At 37.0% G+C, this 20,595-nt stretch overlaps 1 protein-coding gene across 2 annotated transcripts in view; it reads right to left on the bottom strand.

Annotated features, from left to right (window-relative positions):
- UNC5C (unc-5 netrin receptor C) overlaps positions 1–20,595 on the bottom strand; it is a gene marked incomplete at its 3' end in the record, with an annotated part of 359,207 nt that overhangs the window by 114,429 nt on the left and 224,183 nt on the right. For both annotated transcript variants that reach the window (XM_081304710.1, XM_081304711.1), the window contains exon 3: positions 8,823–8,966. In XM_081304710.1, the coding sequence (XP_081160836.1) occupies positions 8,823–8,966 (144 nt within the window). The remainder of the gene's footprint in view (positions 1–8,822; positions 8,967–20,595) is intronic.

Here is a 20,595-nt window from a genome sequence, read left to right as displayed (position 1 = left end):
ATAAGTGCCCACCTCACAGGCCTTTTGAGAGAATCACAACAGCTAATGTACAACAGGATCGCCAGTCAGGCGCGTGGTGCACAAGCCAAGATGCTGGCTACACGGACACATAGGGCTTCTTAAGAAGAAAGGATGAAGATGATGGATTTTTGTTTTTCCTGTTACTTCATGATCTCATTTCCCTTCTGTAAAAGCTAAAGTTTTTTCCACTCTTAGAAATGTACCACAAAACCTTTCATAATGTCATAAGTCACATCCAGGGACAGAGGCCAGCATGTTGGCAGGAGGGTCATGTTGGCAACATCCTCAGCTGAGCCCAGGTCTATCCCTCACTGCACTGAGATCTTTTAAACTCAGAAATCTCAAAAATAAAATAAAATAAAAAAATAAAAATAAACTCTGAAATCTCAAGTGAACACAGTTCCTGAAGGAGGGAAAAAGAGTTTCAGCCCTTCTTCTTTATTTCTTGACTTTGGGGTATTTATAGGACAAATACATTTGTATTCAGATAGTCTTGCTAAAGGGTTTTTTTAACAATAAATATTTTAGAGCTAGAACTCTAAATGACATCCATTACAGAGGAAAGGGAGAAAAAAAACACCCCCTGTAAGTCACTCTTTTATATTCATACTACATCTTTAGTTTCAGAAAAAAATGATTATATGTCATCACAATATTTTTAAGGTATGTCTTAGGGATAAATAATAAGGAACATGCCGACTTTATGGATGAGGAACCTGACATACCAAAAAGTTAAGGCTCTTTTCGCTGAGTACAAAGAAAGAATGCAATGACAGCAGACAAGATTTTTGCAAATAAGCATTTTAGCCATAAACTTCCCTTTTCGTATGGCATAAAACATACTTTAATGACACATTTTAGTCCAGTGGGTTATCAGCCCTGCCTATAACATATTGATAGATGATTTCTTCCAAAATATAACTTTATGAGACAGAATTCTATGAGATGGTCCCCTGCATCTCAAAATAAAAATGGGTTATAAATACCCATGGATTTGTGGGGTCTTCAGGAAACTCAGGAGCTTCTGCTCATATATAAAAGTAAATAAGTTTGGAAAAATATAGACTGACACAATCAGGTATTTGCTACAGTTCTAAATCTTGAAATAGAAATATCATTACACACTTCTTAATACCATACAACTATTAAGATCTATACAAAATAAGCAGAAACTTAATGTTAAAATTTTCTCCCTTATTTAAAAAGTGCAATTAATTCTGATTCAAAATTCAGCCTCTATTATTTACAATGGGCATTAATGGGGGCTTAACAGTTGTGTAAGGGATTAGACTCAACTCAGACGTGTACCTTAGCAAACAGGCCATTGATCCTAGTGTCAGGAAATCTGCTGAGTTCTAAGACACCACTATTCCCAGCTACTAGACACTGTTCATGGCATGACCTTTAGCATAAATAAATATATTATTTGGTTAAATCATATAATTAATTTTATTTTATGCCAAATATTTTAGACAGGTATAAAATCGAAAAGTAACGTAAGGGTCATAACTTAGGACTTATGTATATATAAACCATCACAATAATTCACCACACACACACACACACACACACACACGCACACAAACACACACACACACACACACACACACACACACACACTTAATTCTGATACCTGAATATAGAACCTGAATGTAGAAGTCCTATTTCACCTACTCCTTTGGGATGTGCATTGAGCACCTGAACTGTGTCAATCATCATTCTAAACATTTTGAATTCATCATGAAAAAAATCAGACACACATCTTTGCCCACATGGAACTTAGTTTTTAAGGGGATGAGGACAGAGAGAATACAAACCATGAACATAGTGAATATGTAATTGTACAGTAGCTTACACATTGATAAAGGCTAAGGTGTGTATGAATAAGTCCAAGAGGCGAAAGGGGGCTTGAGGAAGGGAGCACAGAGGCAATCTCTTGAGCTGATGTTCTTGCATTCCTTGAAAAAGTAACCATTTTTATCAAATGAACAAAGGATTATCATTGCATAGCATCATCCCTTTGCCTCATTAGTTGCTTTCAGTTTTACTCCACTTGTTGCCACTTATTCATTGTCTTCATTAATTTAGCAACAGCCACTTGCAAGGCATTCTTTTTAGGCAATGGGGATATGATGATGAAGAGAATAACATGCCTGTCCTCAGGAAGCTTGTATTCTTGTAGGGCAGATGGTCAATGAGAAAGTAAACAAATAATGTCAAGAAAAATAAAGCAGTTTTGGGATTAGGACCATAGTACGGTGGTCAACCCCTCTGAAGAGGTGATAGCTCAGCTGATAGCTGAATGAAAGGGGGAAGAGAACCCCAGGTTTAGTGTTGGAGAAGATCCTCTATTTCTGAATAGTTGGTTGCTTTTTAGAAATAAGGAAATGGTGTGTTTAGAGCAGACCAAGCAAAAGGAGAGAAGCAGGAAGCCAAGATCCTCTTTACTTCTATACTGTAAATAGAAGTACTTCCTGTTACTTCATGACCTCATTTTCCTTCTTGTCCACTCTTAGAAATGTACCACAAAACGTTTTATAATGTCATAAGTCACTTCCAGGGATAGCCAGCATCCTTCTCACCTCCTCCTGTCTTTGCACCCAGCGTGTTGGTTGAAAGCAGGGCTTGGCTCCTGGACTGACTCACTTCTCCATATTCCAGCCCTGTAACCTCAAGCAGGATTTACTCTACTTGCTTTCAATTTCCTCCATCTACAAAACGGGATAATAACAGCATCCATCGCACAGTGTTGTTTCAAGGACTGGATGAGCTCACACGTAAGAAGTGACCAGAACAGTACTTCCATTGCCATTCTGATATCCTCGAGCCCATCTGTTCAACACCAGCCACATGTGGCTTTCAGCACCCAACCTGAGGCTCCTTTGAACTGAGAAGTCCTGTGAGTGTACATATACCCGATCTCAGACTGGTATGAAAAAACAATATCAGCTATTTCATTAATGCTTCTTTATATTGGTTATTTTGTTATAATGCTTGTTTAGATATTAAAATAAATGAAGTACATTATTAAAATTCATTTCATTTGTTTCTTTTCACTTTGCAAAGCGTGGCTATTACAAGATTTTAGGCCACATGTGGCTGGCATTATATTTCTACTAGACACTGTTATTCTGAACAGCGTGCTAAGTACTGTGGATTCACAAATATGTTCAAGGCTGATCCCAACTCAGGTGGCTAACAAGGTGGTTCTGATCACAGAGAAAAGGCAGCATGAACTGTGAGAGGAGGGTAGCAAGGGCCACCTTGATCACCTTAATTCTTTCCAGGAGCTTTCTGACTGCCCTCAGTAGCCAGTGGCCTTTGTGATGCTTGCTGTGATTTATCGGTTTGCACACATGATAAATAGGAATCCTGAGGACCTCTCCCACCATTTCCAGGGAGATGGATTCTTGGTGCACATAAATCCCACTTTCACTCATGAATTGTAGGAGGGTGACCATATGACCTGCTTTTCCATCCTCAGGCATGGGCAATCATTATATTCTAATGTTGTGTGAATCAGAAAAGAATTTTCATCTCTAGGATTCACAGCCCAGGTCCAGGATGTGAAGGAGGTAAAGGAAGAAGAGAGTTTTAGTTTTTCAAGCTGGTTTAGCATGGAAAAGTTTCAAAATGAATATATCAGGTCATTTAAATTGTTATGTTTGTTATCATGAACATGTGTTATCATTCACTGAGTGCTGGCTTTTGTGTCCTGGCATTGTGCCATATGCTATACAAGTTTATCTCATTAAATCTTAAAATAGCTTTATCATTTTCATTTCATGGTTGATGAAACTAAGACTCAGAGAGGTTAAGTAACTTGATCAGCATCTCACCAGTCATGATGGAAGCTGGATCTGAACATAAGTCAACCTGGCCTGAGGCCAATGTGCCTCAGCTAAGTGCCATTCCACTTAGCTGCTTTTATCACCTTTTAGCACCCTCCCTCTCCCCAGAAGACCATACCACTGCTGCATCAACACCAGCGACATCCACAGCAGCAGCAATATTGAAACCACAACAGTTCTTAAAGAAAGTGTTTGCTCACATGTTGCCTATGCCATTCTCCTGCGTGCCTCACACTTTGAGATACTCTCATTGGCCCTTAGCAAGAAACACTTGAAGAAACAGACCCTCCTCACTCACAGCGGTGCTGCCAGAAGAGCTCTACTTAGTCACTGCAGCATCCACTTGAGCTTTCTCAGCAGAAACCTCTCTCTGCCAGGGAAGCTAGAGCAGCCACCTGGGAAATCTGGAAGAACATGTAGAGCAGTCCCACTATGTTCTCAGTGAATTCAAACTTTCCAATTTCCGTATTTTTCCTCTGCCCTGATTGTTTCACAAACTTATTTTTTTATAACTTTATTTTATTTACTTATTCAATTTTTATGTGGTGCTGAGGATCGAACCCAGGGTCTTGCACATGCAAGGCGAGCCCTCTACTGCTGAGCCATAATCCCAGCCCCACAAACTTATTTTTTTCTCTCATATAGTTTGATGGCATGGAATATTCTTGGCAAACAAATACTTGTCAATGTTCTCTTCTGCTTAATCAACTTCTGACAATAGAACTTTTTCAAGAAAGAATGATGGACCCATTACAGTATACCTAATAAGCATAAATCTAATTAGGTGAGAAGTCATTGTACTTATTTAACCCTAGCATTGTGGCTATCTTCACCTGTGAATTAAATTTAAACTTTAATTGCACTTCATGCGATGGCCATCTGTCAAGTGTTACTAGGCAAAGCACACACGGCTCATTTGAGGCAATGAAGACTAGAAAATTGACATGCATGGATTAGCAAGGCCTGCTTGGTAGGGAGCAGCCTTGACAGAGAGAACCTGTAACCTCACCTGTTTTGTTTCTTCACATGATATATATCGATACGAACAATTCATCACATGTTGGGTGGTGTTCCCTGGCCACACACAGGAGTTCTGTTAATTATGAAGTTTTAGGTAAACCACCGTTAAGTATTCTTATAGGAGGGAAAAGGTGCTATGGATCAATTAATCTCTTCCTAGAGTTTAGTTTCTTATAATTGGAAAATGTCAAATAACAATTAAAAGCCATGAATTAAGTAGCTAGGTTTGCAGAATATGTTGTATAGAAAGATGGGGGTGGGTTGTATTTATATACCTAATTTTTACATGGAAAAATAGGATGTGTATACCAATATTATTTACATATATATGTAAAATTGGCACCACAATCTTCTCTAAAAATCAAATCAAATTGAAAGCTTATTAAATAGAAATCCAGCATTTGAAATTATGCAGCCCTTAAATTTCAGCTTTAGGCAAGTCAATAATTTAGTATAGAGAATAGACTCCAATTTTAAATATTTATTGTGCTTGATATACATATAAATGAAAGATAAAGGTAAACTTTTTTATCATTGTGCCTCTTTTGATTATAATTCGAGCTGATTTTGAATTCATTTAAATCTTCAACCAAAACAATTAGTTTTTTGTTTCTTTATAAAAATGATTAAAGACATATTTCTTTCTTATAATAATAACACCAATTCTTCAGAGATTTGTGGAAAAAGATTATAGGGGATGTGGTGATATTCCCCCTAGATCCCCTTTCAGGCCTGTCCCCTCCCTATTGGCAATGTTGGTGTTGCCAACTCTCCATCTTTCTCTTGGAAGAAGGCTGCTTGGTTCTAGGTCACACTCGCTGTTGGGGTAGGCAGTACATGAGGAGCCCACATCCACTGACTAATCCGTCTAAGGCCTCAGCCTCCAGGTGGGCCAATTCCATGTGGCTACTGGTGCTCCACACCTTCCTATAGGTTAGCCATTGTTGGATTTGCACTGAAGTTCAATTTCTCCTTCTGCCCAATCCTATTGACTCCATTCCTCCACTTAACATCCTGATATCCTTAGACTATTGTTCCTAAGAGTGCTCTTCAATACATTTTCTGCAAGTATGTCTCCGTCTCACAGTCTATTTCACGGAGAATCCACTTGAGACAAAGAGCAAATCTCTTTAGACATATTCGAAGAGGAAAGATTAATGTACAGCATTTCAATAAACTTCATAGGGAATTCCTTGTGGTTTATAGTGGTTTTATTTCAAAAACATTTATTAAGCATCTAGGGTTTTCTAGGCATTATTCTAAGACTTGAAGACATAAAGTAAAACGAACACTTGATCTCAAGGAAGTTATTGGAATGAAATACAAACATTACAACAAATGAATATAATTAAAATGTGGCAATCCCTAGATGAAAAGTATAACAAACTGCTCTGAAAATATATAGAGAGGAATGTCTATCCTCCATGCATGGAACAGGAATGGTTTCACCAGGGACACGTGATAGAAATTCTTCAAAAGGCTCAGGTCTCTTGAACTATTCTTTCTTCTCTTCCTCTCACATCCTAACTCTCCAAAAGTTCTTCTAAACTCATTAAATGTGTCTAGAATCTTGCTCTCAGCACTCCATCCCTGCTTCTGTTTTGGGCCTGCCCAACATAGCTCCTAGCTGCAGCCCTCTTCCTGTTTCTACACTTGTAGCCCCTCCAGGTCTCTTCTCATCAGCCCTTAGGTGATTCTCCCAATGAAGTCAGATACAGTTCCTCTGCAGAAAAGATTCTAAACATTTATTCTAAAAACCAAGATGTCACAGCACCTACCCAGTCCCACATCTCCACACACCCCTCTCTGTCTTTACCCTCCAGTCTTACTTTTCTCAGACCTTCAGGACTCTCCCATCACGAAGGCTGTTTTGGCCTCTATGGCTAACCACATTGCCTGGATGATGCTGTGCTGCATGTGCCAGCCTCAGAGGTCTGTAATCAAATCCCTTGCTGCTCGGTTGGTCAGCTGAGTCCTCACCTGGCCCTTTTCCTGCAGGCAGATTGACTCAACCATCAGCTTATTCAGGAAATTTTCCCTGACCACCTTCACCCTGACTACACATTCCATTTTCCTGCTTTATTTTTCTTTACAGCACATACTAGCTGCTCCTTAACTGGCTATTATTTATTTTATACAGAGGTTGCATTTCCTCACCAGAAGACAAGTACCACGAGGGCAACCATGATTATATGTTTGGCTTCCCCAACCATCCCTAATACCTATAATTGTCCCAGAACTGAGTAAATCCTCACTGAATGTTTGTCAAATACATTAATTTAAAAAAGTATAATAGAAACTAAGATGAGGGTGAAATTCTTTAGGCATAAGCAACAGTCCAAAGGCATGGAGATTAAAACATTTCTAATCTGGTGTGACTAACGTTTAGAAATCCTTTGTGGTCAGAGCTTGAAACATAGCATGGATATGGAAATCATGAAATGTGGTGGTTATGAGCTGAACTGTATCTCCCTGCTCCCAATGCTTACGTTGAATCTCTAACCATTAGTATCTCAGAATTTTATACTAAACCTCTTATACTAAAACCACTTTAACTTTGTCAAAGAATATATTTCTCACATTTATTTGATTATAGAACCCTTTGATATTTGTAAATAAGGGCTTTAAAGAGGTGAGTTATTTAAAATAAAACAGTTATACTGGGCTTGAATCCAATCTGATGGCTATCATTATAAGGAAAGGAAGTTTGGACTCTCAGAGAGACACAAGGGATGTGTACACAGAGAGAGAGAGAGAGAGTGACCATGTGAGGACTCAGTGAAAAGGTGGCCATCTGCAAATCCCAGAAAGGCCTCAGGAGAAAGCAAACCTGTTAACACCTTGATCTCCAGAATTGTGAGAAAGTTAATTTCTGGTTTTTAAGGCACTGGCCTCTGGTATTTTAACAAGAAATTTTGACTTTAAATGTCCCTGAAACATTTTAAGCAAGGGTAGAAGCAAGATTGAGACCTAAGTTTCAGGAAGACTGTGTTTGTGGTAACATGGAAGAAGGACTAGAACAGGGAAAAGACTTAGCCATGGAGACTAAGGGGAAGTGTCTGTAATGGTCCAGATCCAGATCAAGTTGAATGAAGGGAAGCAAGAGATGGGCATACACCTGAGAGCACCAATGTGACTTACTGACACAGCGGATGTCTTATTGACACCTGCCACAACAGAGAATTCAGTAAGTTTCAGCCATTTAAAGAGGTTCAAAAAATAAAGCATGTGAATTTCAATGGACCTTAAGACGGTCTAGCAACACTCATGCTGCTCCAGCAGTAGAGTACTCAGGGAGAGAGGGTTCTGCAGGTGCTTGGTCTCTCTTGGGGATAATGTGCCTATTAGCATATCCACAAATCTGAGAAATTTTACAATGAATAAACCATTTAATTTTGTCAAAGAATATAATTCTCACATTTATTTGATTATAGAACCCTTTTTTTCCCCTGAGGCACTTTTCCTGAACATGGCTATTCTAGAAATGAACACAATTTGGAAAACAAGGCTGTGTTCTAAGGCACGACAACAGTTCCTAGATAAACAGAGAAGCTTGATTTGGGCAGTCTTTATTTCCAATAAGGACACTGCTCAATACAGTTTTAAATCAATTCATAAAAGGAATATACTTGGTTCTCCTATAGCCTAATTGCTACAAGATTAAAACAAAATAAGAATCTTTTGAAAGTAGGAAGAATTCTTTCACATCTCTAAAGGAAAACTACTCACTACCTGGAAAAAAAAAAAGATATCTCAGGAACTTCAGAGGGATGTATAGCTCAAATGAAGAAATCTGCAGCAATTTTTTCACCAGGGATTTTGATCAGAGACACTAGATCCAGTTGTGGTCTAAACTTTCTGATATTTCCATAGTTTTTGAAACCCAGCGTGTGTGTGTGTGTGTGTGTGTGTGTGTGTGCAGTGACTCACATGCGATGCGCACATAAGCCTTCCGACTCTTCGTGGTGCCTGCTGAGCTCCAGGCCACACACTGGCACCAGTAGTCTTCAGGCCCAAACAGTTCTTCCACTTGCTGACGTGAAATCTCAATGCTCACTTCCCGGACAATGAGACCTGAGAAGAGAAAGGGAGGGTCAAGTCAAGAGAAGACCTGTACCAATGAAATATGAAACACATATTTTTCTCCCCAATGATCCTTCTTGTTGCCAAATGCCAACATCCAGATGTTGCCTCTCATCTCTGGTTTTTCAGCTGGCTCCTGTAGCTTTATTTAACTACTTTTTCATTCTCTTATTTGCTATTTCAAATCTTCTGGATTCATCTGAAGATGAAAGCGGAATGAGTCCATCACCCTACAAAATAATGGATTTCCCCAGAGAGCTTGCTAAAATTCATCCCCCACCAAGTTATAGCCCTCCGTTTACTGAGGCGTGAACTCAGATTTCACATCTAAGGACTGTACCTCAATTAAAATGTGGCTAGGATGCCCAGGTGCTATACACAGTCTTCCAACTCCTCACAAGAAATGAGAGAGAACAACGTAAATCTATAATCTTTGTGGTGCTAATTTAACAATTCAATTACTTTAATAGTTGTGTTTCAATTATAATAGCCCATTATTTTTTTGTGAAAGAAATACTTCAGTTAACATACCTCTAATATCCTAATCAAAGAATATATGCCTTTAGGGTTTTCATGCAAGATATCTTGAAAGTCTACCTGATGCATTGTAATTGCAATGTAACTAAAATCCTGTTAAAGTCCTTCAGCCAAAATGCTGAAATAATTGCAATTTATTTCACAGCCTTATGTAATCTTGGATAACAAAAATTGAACTAAGAATCTGGGATTATCATTTCAAGGATATATATCTTTAGCTATCAAGATTGTTACAGAGAATCATTCTGCAATGCTCATTTTTGCAGTGAGTAAAATGGATTAACTGAACATTGTATTGGGGAACTTTCAGTTCTCCTGGAAATGGAATACACATATTTTCAGAATGGAGTGTCCATTGAGATAACTAGCAGAATATCCAGGGAGTAGGAGAACTTGTTTTGAGCCAAGTAAGGGCACACATAAGAATGATTAAATAAATCTCTTTGCACTATTTACTTTATATTTATTTATTCATTGAATAAGTATCTATTGTCAGTTACATAAAAGATATTGTACTGAGCACAAAGAAATTCTAATTACTCATATTAACAATGGGGTATACTATTTACTATTTAAGAATAATTGTTTTTAGTGCTGCAAAGGCGAGCTATAGGGATGAGAGAAAGTAACAAAGAAGTTCAATCTAGCATGAAAGACTGAACCAATGTGAGCTATCTTGGTAGCATTATATAGTGAGAGCCCAGGGTGGAAACACATGCCTGTAATCCTAGCAACTCAGGAGGCAGCGGCAGGAGGATCACAAGTTTGAGGCCAGCCTCAGCAACTTAATGAGACTCTTTCTCAAAATTTAAAAATAAAGAAACAAAAGAACATAAGGAGATAAGAAATATATTTAGGAGACTGAGAGCCCAAAATGTCTCTGAGCACTGTAAGCACTGGATATGGAGAATAATAGGAGATGAAACTAGACAAAAGAAAGAGTCTAATTCATTATTCTTGTGGTCCAATGATTCTCAAAAAGTGACTCCTATGACAGTGTCGTCAGTTTCACCTGGGGTCCTGTTAGAAATGCAAATTTTCAGACCTTACTCCAGACTTAGTGAATAGGAAACTTAGAGAGTAAGGCCCAGCAATCAGTAGGCTTTTAACAACTTACACCAAGTGTAATTCTGATACATGCTAAGTTTGGGAATCATTCTGTGTGTACACAGTGCTTAAAATTTTGGATTTCTTCCTAAAAGCCATGGAAATCATTGAAGTGTTTTAAGCAAGTAGATGTCATGACCAGAGAGGAATATATGTGTGTGTGTGTATGTGTGTGTGTGTGTGTGTGTATATATATATATATATATATATATATATATACACATATATACATCTTATATGTATCATATGATATCATATCATGTGTCTGTGTATACATGTGTGTGAGTGCATGTGTATATTGTGATATTGTGCATGTGTGTATATGTATGTCAGTGTGTGTATATTTATTTATTCAATTCCTTGGAGTTTAACAAGTTCCAAAAAGTAATAATTTTTTTGTAATGTTGATCATAGGTGACAGGAGAGAGTATGCCTTTGGGAAACCCCTAAAAAGAAATTCCAGAAATTTCTCTGTAACACCTAAGAAATACTCAAATGAGTGAGAGTACTCAGGAAACTAACAACCACCCAGTGGAAGCAGGTACTGTCCCCCAGAGGAGTGAACAATATTTTCTATTAAGAGCTGAGAGGGCTTGAGTCATGGGAACTAGTAGGCTCTTAGGTCCACTAAAGATCCTCTCGATTGGATTGAGGACCAGGAAAGTGGGTTTTAGAATCATAAGAAAGGATGAGATCCATTGTCAAAAGTTTACTGAATATATTTAAAAAATATCTTAAAGTTTTGAAATTAGTAATCCTATCATGTTTATACAATGACCAGTTTAAAAAGAAATTTCAAGTAACTGCTATAATGCAACCCTTCAGCCCTGTCTGAAAAGCCAGTGCATTATTTTAGCCAATGTCCAACTGATATAATAATCTTCACAGCAAAAATCCCAAACTATCAGTGAATAGCATTACTTTCGACCCTCTTTCCTGGCTCTGCTCAGGCCTCCTGTTTTTCTGATCTTACTATAATTTTTCTCATTTTTCTAATATCTAGAAATTTGTGTCTTTGGATAGATGGAATGCAACCTCTCTCCCAACCCCATCTCCTCCTGTTTTCTTCTTCTTCACTCTGGTGTTTAATGCTTTTCTATATTCAAATGAATATAGAAATTCTTTATACATTCCCTCCTCATGCAGAAATTCAGTTGTGGAAACACAACTCTTCCAATTTACAGTTACCAAAGGGCTGATAAACCTGCTGTGTATATTTCCTTCAAACTATAATGGCTCTTTCTAAAATTCAGAGCATCAACAAATGGGCTCAGGATATTAAAACCACATACAAATATTTTGTGTCCCAAGAGGATACCTCAGATTTCATTCCCCACTTTTACTTAAAGCAATTACAGGAAACCTAATTAAATGCTAGTGGAACTTCACTAGGTCCACTGTATCCTTTAGCCCAAATAGGCTCATGGATGTTTCTACTGACCACAAATCTGAAGCCTTTTAAGAAGCCACAGACGGACCCTCCTGCTACAGGAGCTATTCATAGTATGAATGTTCTGAATTGTGTGGTCTGGGCTCCCTGTGGGGGCTGGAATCAAGCACACACCATTTTTTGTCTTCAGCTCCACAGACACCCCATTCAGGAGGAGGTGGACTAATTACAGTTGTGTACAGTTATTCTGTTACATGTTCCAAAGTTTACATTCCAACTTTTGGTCAACAACACAAGAACAAGAAAGAATGGCACCATGAAGTATCAGTTCAGAATTCCCTGGAATCGGCTGCAGTATTCAGACTCTGAGCTACAAGGTTACATACCATAGTTTTACTACCATAGATAAGTTCATTACCTATGACATTTTGCTCATCATCAAACCAGGGCTAGTGGTTTGGGTAAAAGCAGGTAATATCTTTTCTCTTTGAAAGTAAAATTTCAAATCTGCTTGAAGTCCTGAGATGGAAAAAGCAAGCTTTCTTGAAATATGAAATGCCATCAGCATTACTTCCAAGGCAGGCTGCTTTGAAGAGCATTTGGGAACTTGAAATTGGTTTCAGGTTATTTAAGGGTAGGGGAAATGCTTCAGTCTACAGGATTTACACAAATACAAATGTGTAGTTTCCATCACATCTGATAACATCAAAGATTCCCCATCATTATGTTTCCCTTAATAGTGGCATCTCAAAGACGCATGCTGTTTGAAGTTTTCAGTGATTTGCTTTCATAATATGATTCATTGTGGTTTGGGAGCTAGAGTGCAGGAAAGTAATTAGCATGTTATAGCAAGAAGTCTTATAATGAGTCTGAGCATACACTTGTTAACAGGGAGTTTCAAATGAATATAGAAATCCAGATGTAAATGCCACCTTCTGAGTGGATCTTTGTGAGGCCATACATGGATATGGCAATAAAACCTACTAAATGACATTGATTACTTATATTTAGTATACCTTTAATTTTATAATAGTGATCAGGCACCCACAAATAGCATTTTCCTAGGATATTATTCTAAACTAATCAGCAATACATGATGAATTTCCTTGAATAATTATTCAAGACAATATGTGTATTCCCATAGAAATTGAATTTGTAGTGCCATCAAACACGTACTTATTAAAAATCATTAATGTCAGAGACTATGTTAAGTTGCAGAAATATAAAAATGGATCAAATGTTGTTTGGCTTTAGCTATTTATTTACTGAATAAATGTACCTTGTTTATTAGGTGATACTTAAAAATTATGCACCATTTTAATACATTTTAAAAAGTGTGGTTACCAAACTGTACCTTCTGATAATTCATGAGTGTTTAACTGAAACCCACCTAAGCCAGCATTAGACTTGGGTGTTATGTGTGTCTGAGCTGTATTCCTCCTGCCTCCCAACGACTTCATCTTCCCTTTGGCAAAGGGAGACAACATATTGCTCAGGCCCAGCAATTTGCCTCCCAGCCCCACCCCCATCTCTCTAATGGAGAAGAGCTGCAGAACTCTCCCAAATCTCATTACAGGACATTCACAGTTAGGACAGGAGTTAGTGGGAAATGCACAAAGTTGCAGGTAGGGATGTTCTGGAATATATTATGACATTTTATTGAATTAGTGTGGTCTCTTTCTTATGCTTTCATTGGGAGCCTAATCCTATTAGTCTTCACTAATATGATCTAAAATATGAAACATACCAGTTCTAGATGTCTTAATCTAAATTAAATCACAAAATACCCTGCCATTATTTAAAAGGATGCCATACCATAAAAACTGATAATCATTTTAGCAACCTATAACTGTGACTATAATAATCAAAATATGATAACTTGAAAGGCAGAACTTCACAATCAGGATGCTAGGTTATATTCCACGAGGTCATCTGACAATCTTTACAGCAGGTTATATTCCACGAGGTCATTTGACAATCTTTACAGACACTGTAAACACATAATTTACCAACTCTGCTCTGCAATGGTTTTTTCTTGAATTTTTAATGTAAATTTTAATATATGAATAGGCAATGAAAACTAAAATTATGTTGTGGTGTATTAGCATTATTGTTAATATAATTTTATTAGTTACATTACTGTATTTGTGATCAAGATGAATTTAAGAAACACAGTGCCTACAAAGACTGAATCATAACAAAATAGAAAATCTGAACAAATGATGAATAAGGAAATTTACTCAATAATGAAAAGTCTCCTATAAAAGAAAAGCGGAGGACTGGATGGCTTCACTGTTAAAATCTACCAAACACTTAAGGAAGAATCAAGAACAGTCCTTCTTAAACTCTTCCAAAAAAAATCAAACTAGCATTATCCTCACATCAAAACCATACAAAGACATTATTAGAAAAGTAGGGGCCAATAATCCTGATGAATACAGTTGTAAAAGTCCTCAACAAAATATTAGCAACCTGAATTTGAAAGCGTATTAAAGTTCCACCATGCTCAAGTGGGACTTATTCCTGAGACAGAGGAACAGTTCAATATATGGAACAACATGATACAGCATATTAATAGAATAAAGGACAAAAGTCATATGATCATCTCAGTATACACAGAAAAGGCATTCGACAATATTCAAAATCCTTTCATGATAAATACTCTCAAGTTAGGAGTAGAATGACTGTACCTCAATATAATGGAGAGTATATATGACAAGCCCACAGCTAACATAATGCTCAATGGTTAAAAGTTGAAAGCTTTTCCTAAAAGGTTTAGAATAACACAGGGATGTCCACTGTCAAAACAGAATGGGGGAAAACACTTGTAAACCATACATCTAATAAGGAGCTCAAACAACTCAATAGAAAGAAAACAACCTAATTAAAAACAAGCAAAAGACCTGAATAGATATTTCTAAAAAAAAAAAAAGACATACAAATGGCCAACTATATTACCAAGTATATTAAAATATGCTCAACATCACTAATTATGTGAAGTGATACACCTATTAAAATCATAAAGAAATATCACCTCATACCTGTTAGAATGACTATGATAAAAAAGATAAAGGATGAAAAGTATTGGCAAGGGTATAGAGAAAAGGGAACCCTTGCACACTATTGGTGAAAATATAAATTATTACAGTCATTATGGGAAAATGTGGAGGCACCTCAAAAATTTAAAAATAGATCTAGCATATGATCTACTTATCCCATTAGTAGGTGTATTCAAAGGAAATAAAATCAATATGTCAAACAGACACCTGCACTCCCATGTTCATTGCAACATTTAATAATAGCCAAAATATGAACCCAATAGGTGAATGGATAAAGAAAATGCAACACACACACACACACACACACACACACACACACACACACACGATGGGATACTATTCAGTATTAAAAACAAAAGAAAGGAATTTTGTCATTTGTAACAATGTAGGTAAACCAGAAGGTTATTAATTCAAGTAAAATGAGCCAGGCACAGAAACACAAATACTGCAGTGTTTCACTTATAAGTGGAATGAATCCACTTTTTTTTTTTAATCCAAAAAAGTCAAACTCATAGAAGCAGAGAGTACAGTGGTGGCTCCTGAGAGCTGACTGGGGAGTTATTGGTCAAAGGATAGAAAATTTTAGGAAGACAAAAAGAATAACTGTAAGAGAACTATCATACAAGTGGTGAATATAGCTTAATTATAATATATTATATTCTTGACAAAAACTAAGAAAGAAGATTTTGAGTATTGTTGCCACACACAGAGAAAAGCATCGGAGGTGATGCATATGCTAAATAGCTTGGTTTAACCACTCTACAATGCAGGCATATTTGAAAATATCATGTTGCCTACCATAAACTTACCCAATTTTTATTTGACAATTAAGAATTTTAAAGGGATGAATTCACAAAAAGTTTTAATAATAACATGGCTGGGACTGAATGGTGCAAGTGATTTGCTTAGAAGCTTTTCATATCTGTCATTGACTTTATTTCCTTTTCTGGTTATAGTTTTATAGTCGCTTAATTCTATTTAAATGGTACCAAATGTGTCAAATGAGGACCTGTGTTTTGTTGTCTCTGTTTTGTATAAAAGTCAAAAGAATATTCAATGGATTGTGACTCTGGGTTGAAGGATTCCTAGTGCCTCTGGAAAGCTCCATGATGAGTAGAGTTCAATGCACTATTTCCTGTCTTGAAACTTAAAATTTTAGTTACGATATTAAATAGAGTGACAAATGATTCTTACTCCAGCAATAAAAACATTGTTTTTCTCTTTCTTTTGTGGGAGCATTAGGTTTTGAATTTCACAGGAGAAGCAGTCCTCCTGTTTTTTATTTGAGTTTTCAAATACATGGCACCTAGAGAGTCAGGTCTGAAGGATAATGGGAGTGATGGGTCTGAAAATATTTCTGTCTTGCATTCAAGGTTGTAATGAGTCAACAGAAATCAATACTACCAGCATTGACCATCATTTAGTTCTTATTCTTAACTTTGGTGATGAAAAAAAATCTATTGAATCGGTGCCAAGAAACTTTTCTGAGGCCAAACTGGAACTAAAATACTTTCCTCTAACCTCTGCCTTGTGTGAATTCTTTGGAATTCAATGAAGCAATTTTATAAAAACATGATGGAAATTTGTTTAATTCAGAAGGGCACATTCCCTTAAGTTGGCAAGTAGAACATTCTTCTATATATCTTTCTTAAAACACCAAACCTTTCCATCTTCTGAGGTCTTCTTCTATGTCTCTTTTTAGGGTTCTGTAGTTTTCCTTGTATAGGTCTTTCACCTCTTTTGTTAGGTTGATTCCCAGGTATTTTATTTTTTGGGGGGGTATTGTGAATGGAGTAGTTGTCCTCATTTCCGTTTCAGAGGATTTGTCGCTGATATACAGGAATGCATTTGATTTATGTGTGTTGATTTTATATCCTGCCACTTTGCTGAATTCATTTATTAACTCTAATAGTTTCTTTGTAGACCCTTTTGGGTCTGTTAGGTATAGAATCATATCATCTGCAAATAGTGATAATTTAAGTTCTTCTTTTCCTATTTTTATGCCTTTAATTTCTTTCGTCTGTCTAATTGCTCTGGCCAGTGTTTCCAGGACTATGTTGAACAGAAGTGGTGAGAGAGGGCATCCCTGTCTTGTACCAGATCTTAGAGGGAATGCCTTCAATTTTTCTCCATTCAGAATGATGCTGGCCTGTGGCTTATCATAGATTGCTTTAACAATGTTGAGGTATGATCCTGTTATCCCTAATTTTTCTAGAGTTTTGAACATAAAGGGATGCTGTACTTTGTCGAATGCTTTTTCTGCATCTATCGAGATGATCATATGGTTCTTATTTTTAAGTCTATTGATGTGGTGTATAACATTTATTGATTTCCGTATATTGAACCAGCCTTGCATCCCAGGGATGAATCCTACTTGATCATGGTGTATAATTTTTTTGATGCGATTTTGAATCCGATTCGCCAGAATTTTATTGAGGATTTTTGCATCTAGGTTCATTAGAGATATTGGTCTGTAGTTTTCTTTCCTTGAAGTGTCTCTGTCTGGTTTAGGTATCAGGGTGATGTTGGCCTCGTAGAATGTCTTTGGAAGTTCTCCCTCTTTTTCTATTTCCTGAAATAGCTTGAAAAGTATTGGTGTTAGTTCCCCTTTAAAGATTTTGTAAAACTCTGCTGTATACCCGTCCGGTCCTGGGCTTTTCTTAGTTGGTAGTCTTTTGATGGTTTCTTCTATTTCCTCTATTGTTATTGGTCTGTTTAGGCTGTCTATATCTTCCTGACTCAATCTGGGCAGATCATATGACTTAAGAAATTTATCGATACCTTCACTATCTTCTATTTTGTTGGAGTATAAGGATTCAAAGTAATTTCTGATTATCTTCTGTATTTCTGAAGTGTCTGTTGTGATATTGCCTTTTTCATCCCGTATGCTAGTAATTTGGGTTCTCTCTCTTCTTCTCTTCGTTAGCATGGCTAAGGGTCTGTCGATCTTATTTATTTTTTCAAAGAACCAGCTTTTGGTTTTGTCAATTTTTTCAATTGTTTCTTTTGTTTCGATTTCATTAATTTCAGCTCTGATTTTAATTATTTCTTGCCTTCTACTTCTTTTGCTGTTGTTTTGCTCTTCTTTTTCTAGGATTTTGAGATGATATATGAGATCGTTTATTTGTTGGTTTTTTCTTTTTTTAAGGAATGCGCTCCAAGCAATGAATTTTCCTCTTAAAACTGCTTTCAATGTGTCCCATAGATTCCGATATGTTGTGTCTGTGATTTCATAGGCAGAACCAACATCATCAAAATGGCGATATTACCAAAAGTTCTCTATAAGTTCAATGCTATCCCAATCAGAATCCCAACAGCATTTCTTGTAGAAATAGATAAAACAATCAGGAAATTCATATGGAATAATAAAAGACCCAGAATAGCAAAAACAATGCTAAGCAGGAAGTGTGAATCAGGTGGTATAGCGATACCAGACTTCAAACTATACTACAGAGCAATAGTCGCAAAAACAGCTTGGTACTGGTACCAAAACAGGCGAGTGGACCAATGGTACAGAATAGAAGACACAGTAACCAATCCACAAAACTACAACTATCTTATATTTGATAAAGGGGCTAAAAGCATGCAATGGAGGAAGGATAGCATCTTCAACAAATGGTGCTGGGAAAACTGGAAATCTATTTGCATCAAAATGAAACTGAATCCCTTTCTCTCGCCATGCACAAAAGTTAACTCAAAATGGATTAAGGAGCTCGATATTAAATCAGAGACACGGCGTCTGATAGAAGAGAAAGTCGGCTATGATCTACATACTGTGGGGTCAGGCTCCAAATTCCTCAATAGGACACCCATAGCGCAAGAGTTAACAACCAGAATCAACAAATGGGACTTACTCAAACTAAAAAGTTTTTTCTCAACAAAAGAAACAATAAGAGAGATAAACAGGGAGCCTACATCCTGGGAACAAATCTTTACCCCACACACTTCAGATAGAGCCCTAATATCCAGAGTATACAAAGAACTCAACAAATTAGATAATAAGATAACAAATAACCCAATCAACAAATGGGCCAAGGACCTGAACAGACACTTCTCAGAGGAGGACATACAATCAATCAACAAGTACATGAAAAAATGCTCACCATCGCTAGCAGTCAGAGAAATGCAAATCAAAACCACCCTAAGATACCATCTCACTCCAGTAAGATTGGCAGCCATTAAGAAGTCCAACAACAACAAGTGCTGGCGAGGATGCGGGGAAATGGGTACACTTGTTCATTGTTGGTGGGACTGCAAAATGTTGCAGCCAATTTGGAAAGCAGTGTGGAGATTTCTTGGAAAGCTGGGAATGGAACCACCATTTGACCCAGCTATTCCCCTTCTCGGGCTATTCCCTAAAGACCTAACAAGAGCATGCTACAGGGATACTGCTACATCGATGTTCATAGCAGCACAATTCACGATAGCAAGATTGTGGAACCAACCTAGAAGCCCTTCAATAGATGAATGGATTAAAAAAATGTGGCATCTATACACAATGGAGTATTACTCTGCATTAAGAAATGACAAAATCATAGAATTTGGAGGGAAATGGATGGCATTAGAGCAGATTATGCTAAGTGAAGCTAGCCAATCCTTAAAAAACAAATGCCAAATGTCTTCTTTGATATAAGGGGAGTAACCAAGGACAGGGTAGAGAGGAAGAGCTGGAGTAGAAGATTAACATTAAACAGGGATGATAGGCGGGAGGGAAAGGGAGAGTTAAGGGAAATTGCATGGAATTGGAAGGTGAGCCTCAGGGTTATACACAATTACATATAAGAGGAAAGGAGGAGTAGGATAAAAATTATATAAGTGGAAGAAACGATTTTTAGTAGAGGGGGTGGAGAGAGAGAAGGGGAGGGGAGGGGAGGGGAGGGGAGGGGGGATAGTGGAGAATGGGATAGACAGCAGAATACATCAGTCACTAGAAAGGCAATTTATAAATCAATGGAAATGTAACTGATGTGACACAGCAATCTGTATACGGGGTAAAAATGGGAGTTCATAACCCACTTGAATCAATCTGTGAAATATGGTTATATTAAGAACTATGTAATGTTTTGAACAACCAACAATAAAATATTATAAAAAAAAAAAAAACACCAAACCTATCACTATATTTGAATATACACTCTCCACCATTTCTGCTTGACAGTTTAATTCTTATTATGACCTAAATCTGAATACATGCATTTCTTGGCTTCCTTGTTTTATACATTTCATTAATTTCAATAAAATTTTTAAAAAGATTCCAGTCAATAGGGTGAATAATGAGTTCCTGGAAATCTAGTTAACACTACTGTTATGAATTATAGGTCTTCCTATTCTTTATGCTTGGTCATTCAGTATATATGCATTGAGGCTCTACTATGTGCCAAGCACTCTTTTTTTAAAAAATTTTAATGTTTAGTTGTAGTTGGACACAATATATTTATTTATTTATTTATTTATTTATTTATTTATTTATTTATTTTCATGTGGTGCTGAGGATCAAACCCAGGGCCTCACATGTGCTAGGCGAGCA

The sequence above is a fragment of the Spermophilus citellus genome (assembly GCF_964194105.1).
Source record: "Spermophilus citellus genome assembly, chromosome: 8".
NCBI classification, from domain to species: Eukaryota; Metazoa; Chordata; class Mammalia; order Rodentia; family Sciuridae; genus Spermophilus; species Spermophilus citellus.
This window is presented reverse-complemented; position numbering and strand designations above follow the sequence as displayed.